Source organism: Nanorana parkeri, unplaced genomic scaffold, assembly GCF_000935625.1.
Source record: "Nanorana parkeri isolate BGI_ZX_2015 unplaced genomic scaffold, ASM93562v1 scaffold618, whole genome shotgun sequence".
Taxonomy (NCBI): Eukaryota; Metazoa; Chordata; class Amphibia; order Anura; family Dicroglossidae; genus Nanorana; species Nanorana parkeri.
In genome coordinates this window covers 799,927-813,276 of record NW_017306886.1, presented here as the reverse complement: position 1 = coordinate 813,276, position 13,350 = coordinate 799,927, and the positions used below count along the sequence as shown (strand labels likewise).

Here is a 13,350-nt window from a genome sequence, read left to right as displayed (position 1 = left end):
TATATATACCTAATACTATTAAAACATGCTGGAAAATCACCCTCACATGTGATGTCAAATTATTCCACAGCTGTGGTGGTCCTCTTTTAGGATCTATTGTCTGTACTGGGGTCTCTGTCAAACTCAGGAAAAAGAAGGCATGATCACCTGGCTCTATTGAGAGATTTTGTGGATTATGTGAATCGATGTAAGGAAAAAAAGACAATTTTTTGTGTACTGATGATCCCCTTTAAAAGAGACATCATTCAAAAATCAAATTGGAGGATAATACATTTTTAGTTTTCTGCCACTTAAATCTCTCAAAAGTCTATAGCATCCAAAAATAAAGAGCTTGTAAAGAAGGTGTAATAGCCCGTTTGGGGTGAAGAAACTGGTTCTCTTTATAGCTCATCTGCTATTAATACCTTTATTTTACCTCCTGCCACCTGATTGTCCGGAAGAGCCCTTGCGAATACCAAATACTTCCTGGTATGAGGGACCTTGTAACCTTCTTCCCTCCCACTATGTAGTTCACAATGTAGTTCAAAGTGGATATTTGCCGGGGCCAAACAGCCTCAAGTGGGGGCTGCATGGCACTGTATAAGCTTTGACACAGACCAACATGGAGCCTATACAAGCTTTCTACCCGACTCTGTGGAAGGTAAAAAAAAATGGTGGGGGAAGCTGGAGAGGAGGTGGGTGATGCAGAAAACCTATTGCTTTGCATTAAACATTGTTCACTTAAAAGTTGTTAGACATGTTCCTTAAAATAGATTCTTTTTTCATTGAGTGTATTTATCAAACAGCCTGCACTTCCAAGGCTGCTTTTTCTTCCACTTAATATGAAGCAACCATAGGCTGAAGAGGCAATATCCTTTTATGGCAGTGGTAGTGGAACAATGGTTGTTATTGTGCCCCAAAGACATCATTATCATTTTTAAATTATATCACATATAATATTTTTTTTTCAGATTAGTGTACCCTTGCTCATGAACCTTGTAAAGTGTGTGTAATACATTTTATTTTTCTCTGAATACAGACTGGGATGGCACTAACTTATGATCCAACAGCAGCTATACAGAATGGGTAGGTGAAATGTATTTAATATTTGCATTTAGTTGTATGATTCATGGTGTCACACTGCGTCAGTATAAAGTGTATGTTCAGCCAAAACGAGTGGGGAAGGATTAGAGCCTCCAGCACATTTGTACTACTGTCTTGGGTTCTGTTAGAGACTGACCTTTGCCTCCTGTTCTGATTCTGACAACATTTTACCAGACAGGAAGTAACAGCAACACAGACAGAAATAAAAATGCTCTTCTTTAGTAGATTCCTTTAGTAGATCTACACAAAACTGGGTGTGATGGAGGAATCTCCCACTGGGCCAAGCTTCAGTATCTTGCTAGTCGGCCCCGCTGGCTGTCAAAATACCTGAACAATCTGATTGGATGCAGGCATTGTTCAGGTATTTTGTGATCTGCAGATAATCTATAGGTGTATGGCCACCTTTACAGAGTCCCAGGAAGCACTAAAAACCAGAGAGGGATTCTTATCCTTCTTAAGTCTATGCAAAACATTAACATCTATTAATCTATTTAGATTTTAGTCACAATTGCTCCAAAAAAACAAAACAAATAACTAATTGTTTTTTCCCCCCAGATTTTATTCTTCCCCCTACAACATTGCAACAAATCGAATGATTCCACAGACATCAATAACACCTTTCATTACTGCTTCCCCTGTGTCAACATATCAGGTATGTACATTTTTCAACCTTACGTCAGATAAAATTTCCCAGTAAAATACATGCTTATTAACATGGCTTGTTCACACTAGTACACGACTTCTGGTGTGCATGTGCCCCAACAGTGCCAATGTGTGTGATCAAGCCACTTCATACTCATGTTGCTTTTTTTGTTAGAACTTTATTGAAATGTCAAAAGTGACATTTCATTAAGTTTTATGGGCATACTGTGGTGTGATGCGGCTGTACCAAGTCTCAATGCATTAAACTTAAAAAAACGACTGCATGTGCAATGCTTACATGATTAGGCACAAGAGTACTAGCTATACAATATAAAATAACAAGAACACCCTGGTTTTGGAAACCACAGAGGGGCATAAATCCTTAAAAGGGAACAGCCACATGGTTTCTGGAACACAACATATATAAAAGAACTAAAGCCTTAACTAAACAACTGTCCCTGTAAAATAGCGATGATGTCCGCTACTAGAGCTAAACAAGAAATGCCTTTCTTGATAGGCTGCACAAGATCTCCAATGCTCAGACTCTGCAAGCTGCACAGGGTAAGTATGTCTCCTGGAAAACATGAACCCAGCATTCCACTAAACCAAAGCAGGAAACATTTGTGGTTCTTATATAACAAAACAAAAAGCTTGTAGCTAAGGTGAGATACCTGAATCTGCGGCTATGATCTGCAACAGCCTGTTCCCTCCTTAGCTGTTATACCATTAGCTATTACAGACTAGTATTCATTTGATGGGTATGTTTAAATTAGGGCTGGTAATGATTAAAATTTTCGTGTTCGATTAATCAAAAATTTTTTACATCGATTAATCGATTAATTTCGATTAATTATAACGCAAATACAGATCCAACTACATTGGCCTATACACATACAGCACAGCAATGAAGTAATAAAATGAACTAGGATCACACTAATCCAGCACGTTATTAATCTCACGTGCCCCACTCACTATGGCCGCTGCTTGAGTAGGGCAACTCAGAATAATAACGTGCTGGATTAGTGTGATCCTAGTTCATTTTATGCCTTCATTGCTGTGCTGTATGTGTATAGGCCAATGCCCTGGCTGGCGCTCGTGGAGAAAGTTTCTTGGGCAAACTCACCGGCCCAAGTGACTCAGCCAGCTAACGAAGGGGGAAGGAGTCCGGTGACATCACGGACAACGTCACCGGACTCCTTCCCTTCGTTAGCCGTCACGGACATCGACGTCACCGATCTCCTCCCCCTTCCCTTCGTTAGCCGACGGAGCCACTTGGGGGAGGAGTCCAGTGACGTCAATGTCCGTGGCGTCAGCGGATCGCCAACGGGACTCCCAGAAGCCGGCGGAGAGGTGAGTGTTTTCATTAGCGATCAAAATAATTTTAATCGATCAAAAAGTTTAACGATTAATCGACAAATTAATCTTTAATTTCCACAGCCCTAGTTTAAATGATTCAATTGTGTATAGAGGTGGATACTTCTGTGTCAGAAAGGTTTTTAGAACTTTGGATAGCTAATTGTAATCAGTAATAATGTCATAATCCTGTCTAAATGTATGAACATGGCATTGATTTAACAACTAGATAATGGCATTAAATCATGGTGAATGTAATTACTACATTTATGTCTTAAATATAATACTCAGCATGAATACTTTTTGTTCAACTTTTTTGTTTTGTGATAGAGATCCTAAAAATGGATAAAACATCAATATGTAAACTAAAACTAAAGATGTACAATTGTGATTGAGATATTCCACAGATGATACAACTGATTAAATATAACAGATACAATCATTTACAAATGAGGTTGTCTTTATACCTGATGTATAGGATTAGATAATGCAGAATAACTTAATAAAATAGGTTTTTCCGTTACAGTTGACTGGATAAGTGCAGTAAGTACATCTCTGAGCTAAGCGAAGAATGTAAATCTGTGCATCTCCTCAAAACAACCCTATAATTTGAAAGCATCAGTTCAAATCTGGGATGGCAAACACATTCACATGGCAACACCATTAATCTTGAGATAGAATTGCTCAAGGAGTTGAAAATACTTGAGATAATGAAATCCAATAGTTTGTAGTAAAAAGTCTCATCTACAATGAAATCAAGAATTGTAGCTTAAGATAGATTTAACAGCCTGCAAGGCAAGTAGCATAGTAGTAAAGTCAATTAACATAACTTGTCATCATTATTAAATAGATTTTCATGTGATATTCATAATCCTAATTATCGCTTTTTAAGGATCCTTTATGTCAGATCTGTGTTTGCGACGGTAGTCAATAAACAATGATATGCTGTCTGTCATAAAATTAATATGATTTAAATTTTATATGCCATCTTTTCTAGACTGATTAACACTTTAGATTAGCTATCTGTGTATTCATAATCCAAATTCCTATATGTCTTATCAAGTCTTTACATTCTAAAAGTCTTTTCAGAATAGACTTTTATGGATTACATGACCACAACTGCATTAAATAGCTAGGGATTTTCATTTAATTTCTGTAAGAAGTATTTTCGTCATGCTGAGGTTGAGGAATTTACTTTCCTCAACCCACTTGCATTTCTTCAGATAGGATGCCACAGCAAGTATGCCACTGAACTCAAAGTATTTGCAGAAACCTGAATCTCCACTATTGAATTGGTTTAATACTACAGCCTTACCATTCAAAAATAATTCGATTTTTAGGTATTTACTTACAGTTAGGTTAGTATTAGTCTGTAAGGCTGTCTCATCTCCTGCCTGGACAACGTGCTAATAAAAGATGCCAGCCATCTAGCAGCTAGCAGAGTGTCAGGAGATACAGGCTGGACACAGATCAGCCTGACTTTGAGTTGACTTTCTGCTCTGACAGGGAAAGAATACAGCCAAATAACAGCACATACAGCTCCGCCTAATAGGCAAGGCGTCACTATTAAAAAAAACATATATAGGAGATCAATATAACCATAACAGATTCAGATTCTTACAAATGTTTACTTCATACTGCTTAGCTTTACTTTTTGTTCTTACTAATTTTGTTTTTATTTTAACCCTTGAAATAGTGAGTATACCATTTATGAAACCATGTGTGGTTTCCATTAAACTGTGCTTTTAAAATGTTAGATTGTTTTGAATGCTACCAGGACTTCTACATGGTCAGAGCTTTTAATACAATGATGCAACAATTGAATAGATTGAATTGAATAGAACATATATATATTGCCTTTGCTGAAACTAAGGGAAAAAAAGCAGAAGAAGGTTTCAGATTTACCACTATGCTAAGTATTACATCAAACAACTTTTCATGTAAGCACTGAATCTCTTAACTGTCCTTTCTGGGGGTTTTTTCGTTCATTTAGTCAGGTATAACCTTGGTGCTTGCACATCACATAACACATCTTTTTGTCATAAAAAGAGATGTTTACAAAAATGTACTGCAATTTTTGAAATATACCAAAACCATTGCAATATTGTTAATTTTATTATATATTTTATTGTGCAATGTATCCCTGCTTAATATTGGAAGATAGTAGAATAATTCAATAGTAGTAATGTAGCTGTAGAATTAAACAGCACACGTGGAAAATGATTCATGTCAACTTCGTAGGCAGGGTTTTGCTTAGAGCTTGAAATTAGTTTTCCAATCATTTAATGGATTATTATCAAGGCATTAATCAAACATGTTCAAGGCCTGCACCCGCGACCTAATACTATTTCTTTATCACCTAGGTGCAAAGTACATCATGGATGCCTCACCCGCCATATGTTATGCAACCAACGGTAGGTATTAGTCAAATGCAGACATTTAATTAATACACATGTGGGGGCTTTTGATTAATGGCACTCAGTGTTTGTATTTCTGGAGGTAATTTCAATTACCACATCTCCATATGGTAACATAAATTGTTATATTACAATCCATAATGTTATGATTAAATGTTACTTTCAGATTTGGCATCCCTTAAGGTTTTATGCAAGAAGAGTAACTCAGAGACCTTCCTTTCATTTGCTGACTTTAATTTGCATAGTAATATAGTTCAGTCTTTGTAAGTATTTGTTTATTACCAGTATGTGAAGGGCAAAGCTAGTTATACAGAGACTCACGAGTATGCTTTTATTGGTCATATTTGTTGTAAAATTATTTAAATCTTTTAAATGAACATTATATAAAATTCTCCTTTATTTTTATGGAATTGCCAAGTGTTAAAAACAGACTAAACTCTGGAAGTTGTGTCCAAAGCAAGGGGCAAAGGACTAGTCACCAGTATTGCCAGTGGTCTCCCTGCACCTGATTTTTTTTCCATTTACTGACTTAGTAGGCCTTGTTCTGTAGAGTCTGTGTGACTCTGTTTGGATGTGGCCATCTTGGTAGAGGCAGGGCTTTGCTTCCTCATGCCAGAACCTCCAGCAAAGAGAACAGTGAGCAGCACAGTAGTGATATTACCAAATCTCATGCCAAACCTTCTGAGGCTAGCAGTCAGAGGCAGCAGTGCCTTAGATCTCACACTTCAGATATGCTATGAGACTATTACATAGTTACATAGTTACATAGTATTTGAGGTTGAATAAAGACATAGTCCATCAAGTCCAACCTATTGCGTGTATGCATTTATGAGTAGGTGTGTGCGTGTATATGAGTCCATGTGTGATTTTTTTCTTAGCAGTACCTGTAACCCTTTATGTTACGGTCTCCAAGGAACTCGTCCAGGAGTTTCTTGAATGATTCAACACTCTTAGCTGAAATCACTTCTTGCGGCAGCGAGTTTCAGACCCTAACCGCTCTAACTGTGAAGAACACCTTGCGCCCTGTGTGTTGAAATTTTTTTCCACCAATTTTTGGTTGTGCCCTCTGGTCTTTGTTACAGAGCTACCGTACACAGTTTTTATACTTAGGTTGCTGTCCCCCTTGAATAGTTTATACATGAAAATCCTGTCCCCCCTTAATCTGCTAACCTCCAGCGAGAACATATTTAATTTTAACAACCTTGTTTCGTAGTTCAGATCCTCGAACCCCTTAATGAGTTTGGTTGCCCTCCTCTGGACTTTTTCCAGCTCAAGGACATCTTTTCTGAGTATTGGTGACCAAAACTGGACCGCATACTCCAGATGTGGCCGAACCAGTGATCTATAAAGTGGCACAATTATAGACTTGTCCCTGCAAGACATTTCCTTCTTAATGCACGACAGGACTCTGCTTGCTTTGTTTACAGCAGCCTGGCACTGCACACTGTTATTCAATCTGCGGTCTATAATGACCCCCAAATCCTTCTCTGTTTCCAACTTCCCTAGTGGCACATCCATAAGTGTATAGTCCATTTGCCTATTTTTAACTCCAAGGTGCATTACTGTACATTTATCGACATTGTACTTCATCTGCCATACAGTTGCCCATTCCCCAATTCTATCCAGGTCCTCCTGCAATGTTATAATGTCTAAATCTGTGTCTACTAACCTCCCAATTTTCGTATCAGGAAATACTGAGACATGACTTCTCACTCCCTCCCCTATATCATTAATAAATAGGTTAAAAAGTATGGGACCCAGCACCGAACCCTGGGGTACGCCACTCCTGACCTCCGCCCAGTCTGAGAAGGTGCCATTAACTGATACTCTTTGTGCACGTTCTTGTAGCTAGTTTTCTATCCACGTTCACACTAATTCATCTATGCCCATAGCCCTTAAATTGTATAACAAGCGTTTATGTGGCACCGTATCAAACGCTTTGGCAAAGTCCAGATATACTACGTCCACCGGCCTCCTCCTATCCAGATCTCTACTTACCTCTCTGCAAAAGGTCAGCAGGTTGGTCTGGCAAGAACGATCCTTCCTAAATCCACGTTGCACATCACTTATTATACTATGGTCCCGGACGACTTCCACTAAGTAGTCCTTAATAATTCCCTCCAACAGTTTACACAATATGCATGTCAGACTAACCCTTTTTTGAATATAGGTACCACATTAGCCTTTCTCCAGTCGCTTGGCACTCTACCAGCCATTACGGATTCCTTGAAAATTAGGAACAGTGGTCTTGTTATCTCCTTGTTCAGTTCTTTGAGTACCTTGGGGTGTAGATTATCAGGTCCTAATGCTTTTTTTGCATTTAGTAGTTTAAGCCTATGTTGTATCCCAGTTTCCGTCAACCACTCAGGTGTATTTCTTGTTAAATTTTGTGTTTTATCATGTACATTGAACCAGTCTGTTTCCTTGGTGAATACCGACAAGAAGAAAGTATTTAGCGCCTCGGCCCTCTCCCTGTCGCTTGTGAGTAACTACCTATTTATGTCCTTTATTGGGCCTATTCCTTCCTCCCCTTTTTACTGTTTATGTACTGATAACATTGTTGGGGGTTCTTTTTACTAACTTCGGCGATATATTTTTCACATTCAATTTTAGCTGCCCGCACTGCCAGTTTACATCTTTTATTAAATTCTTTGTAGTTTTGGAATGCCAATACTGTCCCTCCATTTTATACTTACTAAATGCAATTTTTTTCCTTAATGTGTTGTTTTACCGATTTATTTATCCATATTGGCTTTGTTTTTGATCTTTTACTTTTGTTCCCCAGCGGTATACACGTGGTAATAGCATTTTTTCATTTGTTCTTGAAACAGTCCCACTTTTGGTCAAAGTTTAGTTTATCAAATACGTTTTCCCAATCGATCTCACCCACTATATTGCGTAGTTTATCAAAGTTAGCCTTCCTGAAGTTTAGGTTTCTTGTCCGCCCATCCCCCTTCCCTTTCTTGCACCCAATATTGAAAGAAATCACCTTGTGATCACTATTGCCCAGCGTCTCCCCGATTACAACATCCTAGAATTGGTGAACATACATTTAATTTTTGTACATTTACTGGTTAAATGTTTGCTCCCCTCCTGCTCCCCACTACTGCTTTTATTTGTCCCTTTTACGGTTGGTCCATTCCTACTTGGGTTACCTTGGGCAATTAGATTTACTTTACTGACATTTAGTATGCTCTCTATATTGGCTTGATTTACTACTTTGACTATGTCGACTCTGTTGACTGGAGTGAGCCCACTATCTAATCCTGTGTTTTTTCCTTCTATGATATCTGTCACAATAGGTTGTTTAATATTTAATTTTTTGTTTTTTATTTTTATTTTAACCCTGTCTCGGCTGAAGAGCCGGTAACCGACTGAGAAGTCAGTCAGTTCTCCAGGAAACCAAAGCCCTCGTTTCGACACCAGTTCCGGAGCCACTTGTTAAGTTCCCTCAACTCGCGCTGTCTCTCCGGAGTGGCTCGTGTCACTGGCAGTATCTCAGAGAATACCACCGTGGAGGTCCTTTCCTTCAGCCTAGCACCTAGGTCTCTGAACTCCTTTTTTAGGACACTCCATTTACCTCCTATTTTGTCATTGGTGCCTATGTGCATAATGACAACTGGGTTGTGCCCAACCCCATCTAGTAATCTGTCAATTCGTTCCGCAATGTGACGAACACGCGCCCCCAGTAAGCAGCACACTGTTCGACGCTCACTGTCCCGATGACAGATTACCCTGTCGGTTCGCCTGATGATGGAATCTCCCACCACCAGGATCTGCCTCTCCTGATCCTCCATCCGACTTCCCTCCTCGCTGGAGCAATCACTCCCTCCCCCCCAATAGAGGAGGCGTCCTGCTCCAGCAGAGTCACCCCTGAACTAATTAGCACAGGAATGTCTAGACACACTTGCATACCAGGAAGTTCATCTATTTTTTAGGTAATATTTAATACTAAATGTAAATATTCAGGATACTGCTTAGGCATAATTAACATTTCTACATTTCCCTACAAGATAGCAACTGTTCAATTTTTATGTTTAGGTCAAATTTAAATGTATTTATTTACAGAGTACAGATGTATAAAATAGATTAGGATACATCTTATAGATAGAAAATAAGTAGTTTATAGTAGATAAACTGCATTTTAAGTGAATATTATTGTTTACCAAGTGGTGATCATGGGATACTGTATTTATCATCATTATTTTCTTTTATCTTCTACATTATGTTGTTGATGTATTATTATTTTTAAAATATATAAATTGAAATTGTTACCAAATATGTCCCTGTTCCAGCACACTTTATTCACATCTTAAAACTTAGCTGCATCTTTTTTCGACTAAGTTTTTAAATGCTGTCTATTTCATTTGAAGAAATGTTTTCTGTCAAATTTTAAATGCTGTTTGTGTGTCATGTGACATGTCACCTGGACATGAAGCAATCAAATATCTCCCCTGTGAGGACTCAGGCAGCAATAAATCCTGACTGATGTTGTAAAACATCCTCAGCCTATTAGAAAATGTGATTGTATTGCTACTTCTGTCCTGGCTCAAATGTTTGTCTGTTCATTCATCAAATTAACAGGAAGTGGGGAGCAAGAATGTGGGAAGAAGTCTCCTACATTGGGACACAGATAGCAACATAAATGTATGGTGGTTCTAAATCTTTGCTATTCTATCCATCACTGAAACAAGTTTTGGATTGAGTTGGGCTTTTATTTATATTGTTGGTGTGTTTAAGGTTAATTATACGTTAGTCAGGGAGTAGGGGATCTTGTGCTACTATGTTTTACACAAATCTGATTTGCACTTAAAGTAGTATCAAACTCTCAATCTCTTTTTCAAAAATGAATCCAGATCAAACAAATATATATTTTGCATAGCAATTTATTTATTTAAATTTTCCCAAAGCACTTACAGTCGTCGTGTTTCTAAACAGTTGGCAACAACTCTCCCAGCTCAGATTTTCCTGTTGAGTACAAGATTTACACATCATTTCATATTAATTGCTTTATTGTTCACAAAAGGATGGTCACTTTGTTTATCTAGAGATATACATTTATTTATTTATATTTCATACACATTCTTATACTATTTACAAAATATTTTATTATTGTTGGTTTTTCACCATACACCAGGAGACCCATAGCGCTTATTATTTTAAAACCAATCTGTGAGGCTTATTCAGCCTTTGTTCCAGCAGCTTGTGGTTAACCCTTATTCTCTGTGAATTTTCCCCTTTTTGGTCTGTTCCATACCACAGGACACTCAATCTTCCAAATACTGCAGCTTACCAATCCTTAGATATGGTGGCTTAATTCGTTTCCTTTTCTCAGGTGAACAACAGTTTCAGCAAGTACAGAAATTACCTGTTGATCTTGCCAGAAATGCAGTGTCCTTGTCACTCCTTTTTAGCTGGAAAGGCAGCAAATACAATGTTATCTCCCCTCAATCTACCATGTAATGAAGAAAAACAAAGGCAGTCTAGCCTGTGTGACAATCTTGGCTCCCACCATAAATGCAGTGTAGAAATTAGTGTAGACATAAAGGGACAGGCAATGTGTTTTTTACAGAATTACCAGGTTAGGATAAAGAGAAAAAAGCCTGAAAAAAATAATGCAGCCACCATATCTAAGGACTGGTGAGCAGCAATATATTAAAATTTTGTGTTGGGGTTTAGATACACGTTAACTACAGTATATGCTGCATATGCAATATTTGTTCTAGAAATATAAATTAATACATGACAAAGTATTTCCAAAAAAATAGAGGCTGTCTGCCCTGAGGTGGTGGTTTGCCTGAACCTTCAGGCAGATTTGTATACTACAAAATAAGTAATTTGTATGTGTAAATTGCAGCAGAATATTGGACTTGGAAATACGAGTAATGTTACACTTTCTGGATTCAAATGTTCCATTATCTGACACCAATTCCACCCTTATAAATGTGATAATTAGATGTTTCAACATTATAACTAAGAATTTAATTTATTCTGAAGAAGTCTGAATTTGTTACATTGATTATGTTTTCCGTGGGTGGTTGAGTCTGAATATTGCTGTACTTTTCTAGTGGCGGGTGGCATGTAATGTTTCACTTAAGTGAGCAACACTTTCTGCCTCCTCTTACATTTTTTTCTCAAAGTAAGTAAATGGCTGTGTCAAGCATCTTCCTGCTGTTCAATAGATGACTGCTAACTCCATGGGTTTGATTAATGGAGAAGGTAATGATATGCAAATCTTCAAAAATATTACGGTATGCCTACATGAATTTTAATTAGTTCTAAAACTTGTAGTAGCTCTGTAAATACTAAAATAAAGCAGCAAGAATATATAAAATATATGGCTGTAGATTAAATTAAGTGTTGCTCAGAAAAGATGCTGCCATTAAAAGCTTACTGTGAATTATTTCAAGTCATCAGCCCCTATGAATTTCTTTTTCATCTAGTGTTATTATGTTATGCACATTTGAAATATCAAAGTGTACAGGCTTTAATTTTTTTTTCAAATACAGTAATTACTAACCTCTGTGTGTTTAACAAAAATTTTATTAGATAGGAGAAAATCTTAAAACCTGCTGTCGCTGATTTGAGACAGACAATGGATCCAAATAACATTAATCAGACATTCACAGGTCTTTGTGCATTAAATTGTGCCACACAATTGCTGAAGGAGGTATAAGGATGTGTACCTCTTTGGTATGTTTTCTGGCTGATTATGGAAGGAATATAGATTCTGTCCCAGAAGTGAGTAAAGATGTATGCCCTGCATTGTCACTTGATAGGGCTGTAATGTGCAGGTGCAGCCAGGAGAATGAAACCAGATGCCACGGCCATCGGATTAAGGTAAGTATGCATCTATGGACGGAGAGGCTGGGTTAGGACCAAAAACTTCCTCAGTTCCTCAGGGTGCTGCTAATTCACTTGTGTAGCTGTAGCTGCCTGGAGAGAGCAGAGGGGTGACATCAGAGTAGGGAGCAGGCTGTCTGCACAAGTATAAAGCTGGCCAGGGTTAGAACAAAGCAGCAGAGAGAGAGTGAGGGCGAATAAAGGAGGATATAAACACAAAGGTGGAGAGGAGCTGCCACTCAGGTGAGGCTGCACAGAGACAGAAGGAGAAGACACCAATCTTGTACTTGTGTCAGGAAATCAGCATCATTAGGCAGTGGTTTATCATGATTGACATGAATCTACATTGCTGGAAGACCTGAGTGAGGTTTGATTTAAATTGGGAGACTTTCTTTATTTTTGTGTTTATTATTTTTCCTAATAAAGGACTTTTTAAAAGATTTGGTATTTCTATTTCCTTTTCTTTGTGAATGAGTAACAAGGGGTGCTGTATACCCCATAATCATCCACCTGTGGGGGAATAGATGTCTGGGGTTTCTTATTCTTATTCTAAAAGGACTTCTAGATTTGGATAAGTCCCACCCTCATATTTATTTTGGGGAACAGGTGGGGATAAGGCCTTTGTTCCCTCAACATTGGACTACCCTCCCAATGTTGACATCATTTGTCCTGGTATGGTTCATGTGGAGATCACACACTTGCAGGCCTCCCTTTTTCTGACCACCCTGCCTGCCTGCCTGCCTCAATAAGAATATTTTATAATTCTTTAGGAAATTCCCACATTGGTCTGTTTTTCAGAAAGGGCCAGTACCATTGCAAAAAAAAACCTGTTACTCATTCACAAAAAAAAAGAAAAAGTAAATACAAATAAACAAATAAACACCCTTTGTTAGAAAAAAATTGTGTACCACAATGCAAATCCAAAATCAATCACATTGTCCAGCAATGTAAATCCACATCAGTCATGATGACCTGTTGACACCACGGCCTGTTCCCCACCAGTGGTGAATCG

The 13,350-nt window shown here is 38.0% G+C and overlaps 1 protein-coding gene across 1 annotated transcript in view; it reads left to right on the top strand.

Annotated features, from left to right (window-relative positions):
- Positions 1-13,350, top strand: part of LOC108792235 (RNA-binding motif, single-stranded-interacting protein 3-like) — a 132,458-nt gene that overhangs the window by 104,089 nt on the left and 15,019 nt on the right. The window contains exons 6-8 of the mRNA XM_018562971.1: positions 1,019-1,065; positions 1,639-1,735; positions 5,442-5,492. Of these exons, the coding sequence (XP_018418473.1) occupies positions 1,019-1,065; positions 1,639-1,735; positions 5,442-5,492 (195 nt within the window). The remainder of the gene's footprint in view (positions 1-1,018; positions 1,066-1,638; positions 1,736-5,441; positions 5,493-13,350) is intronic.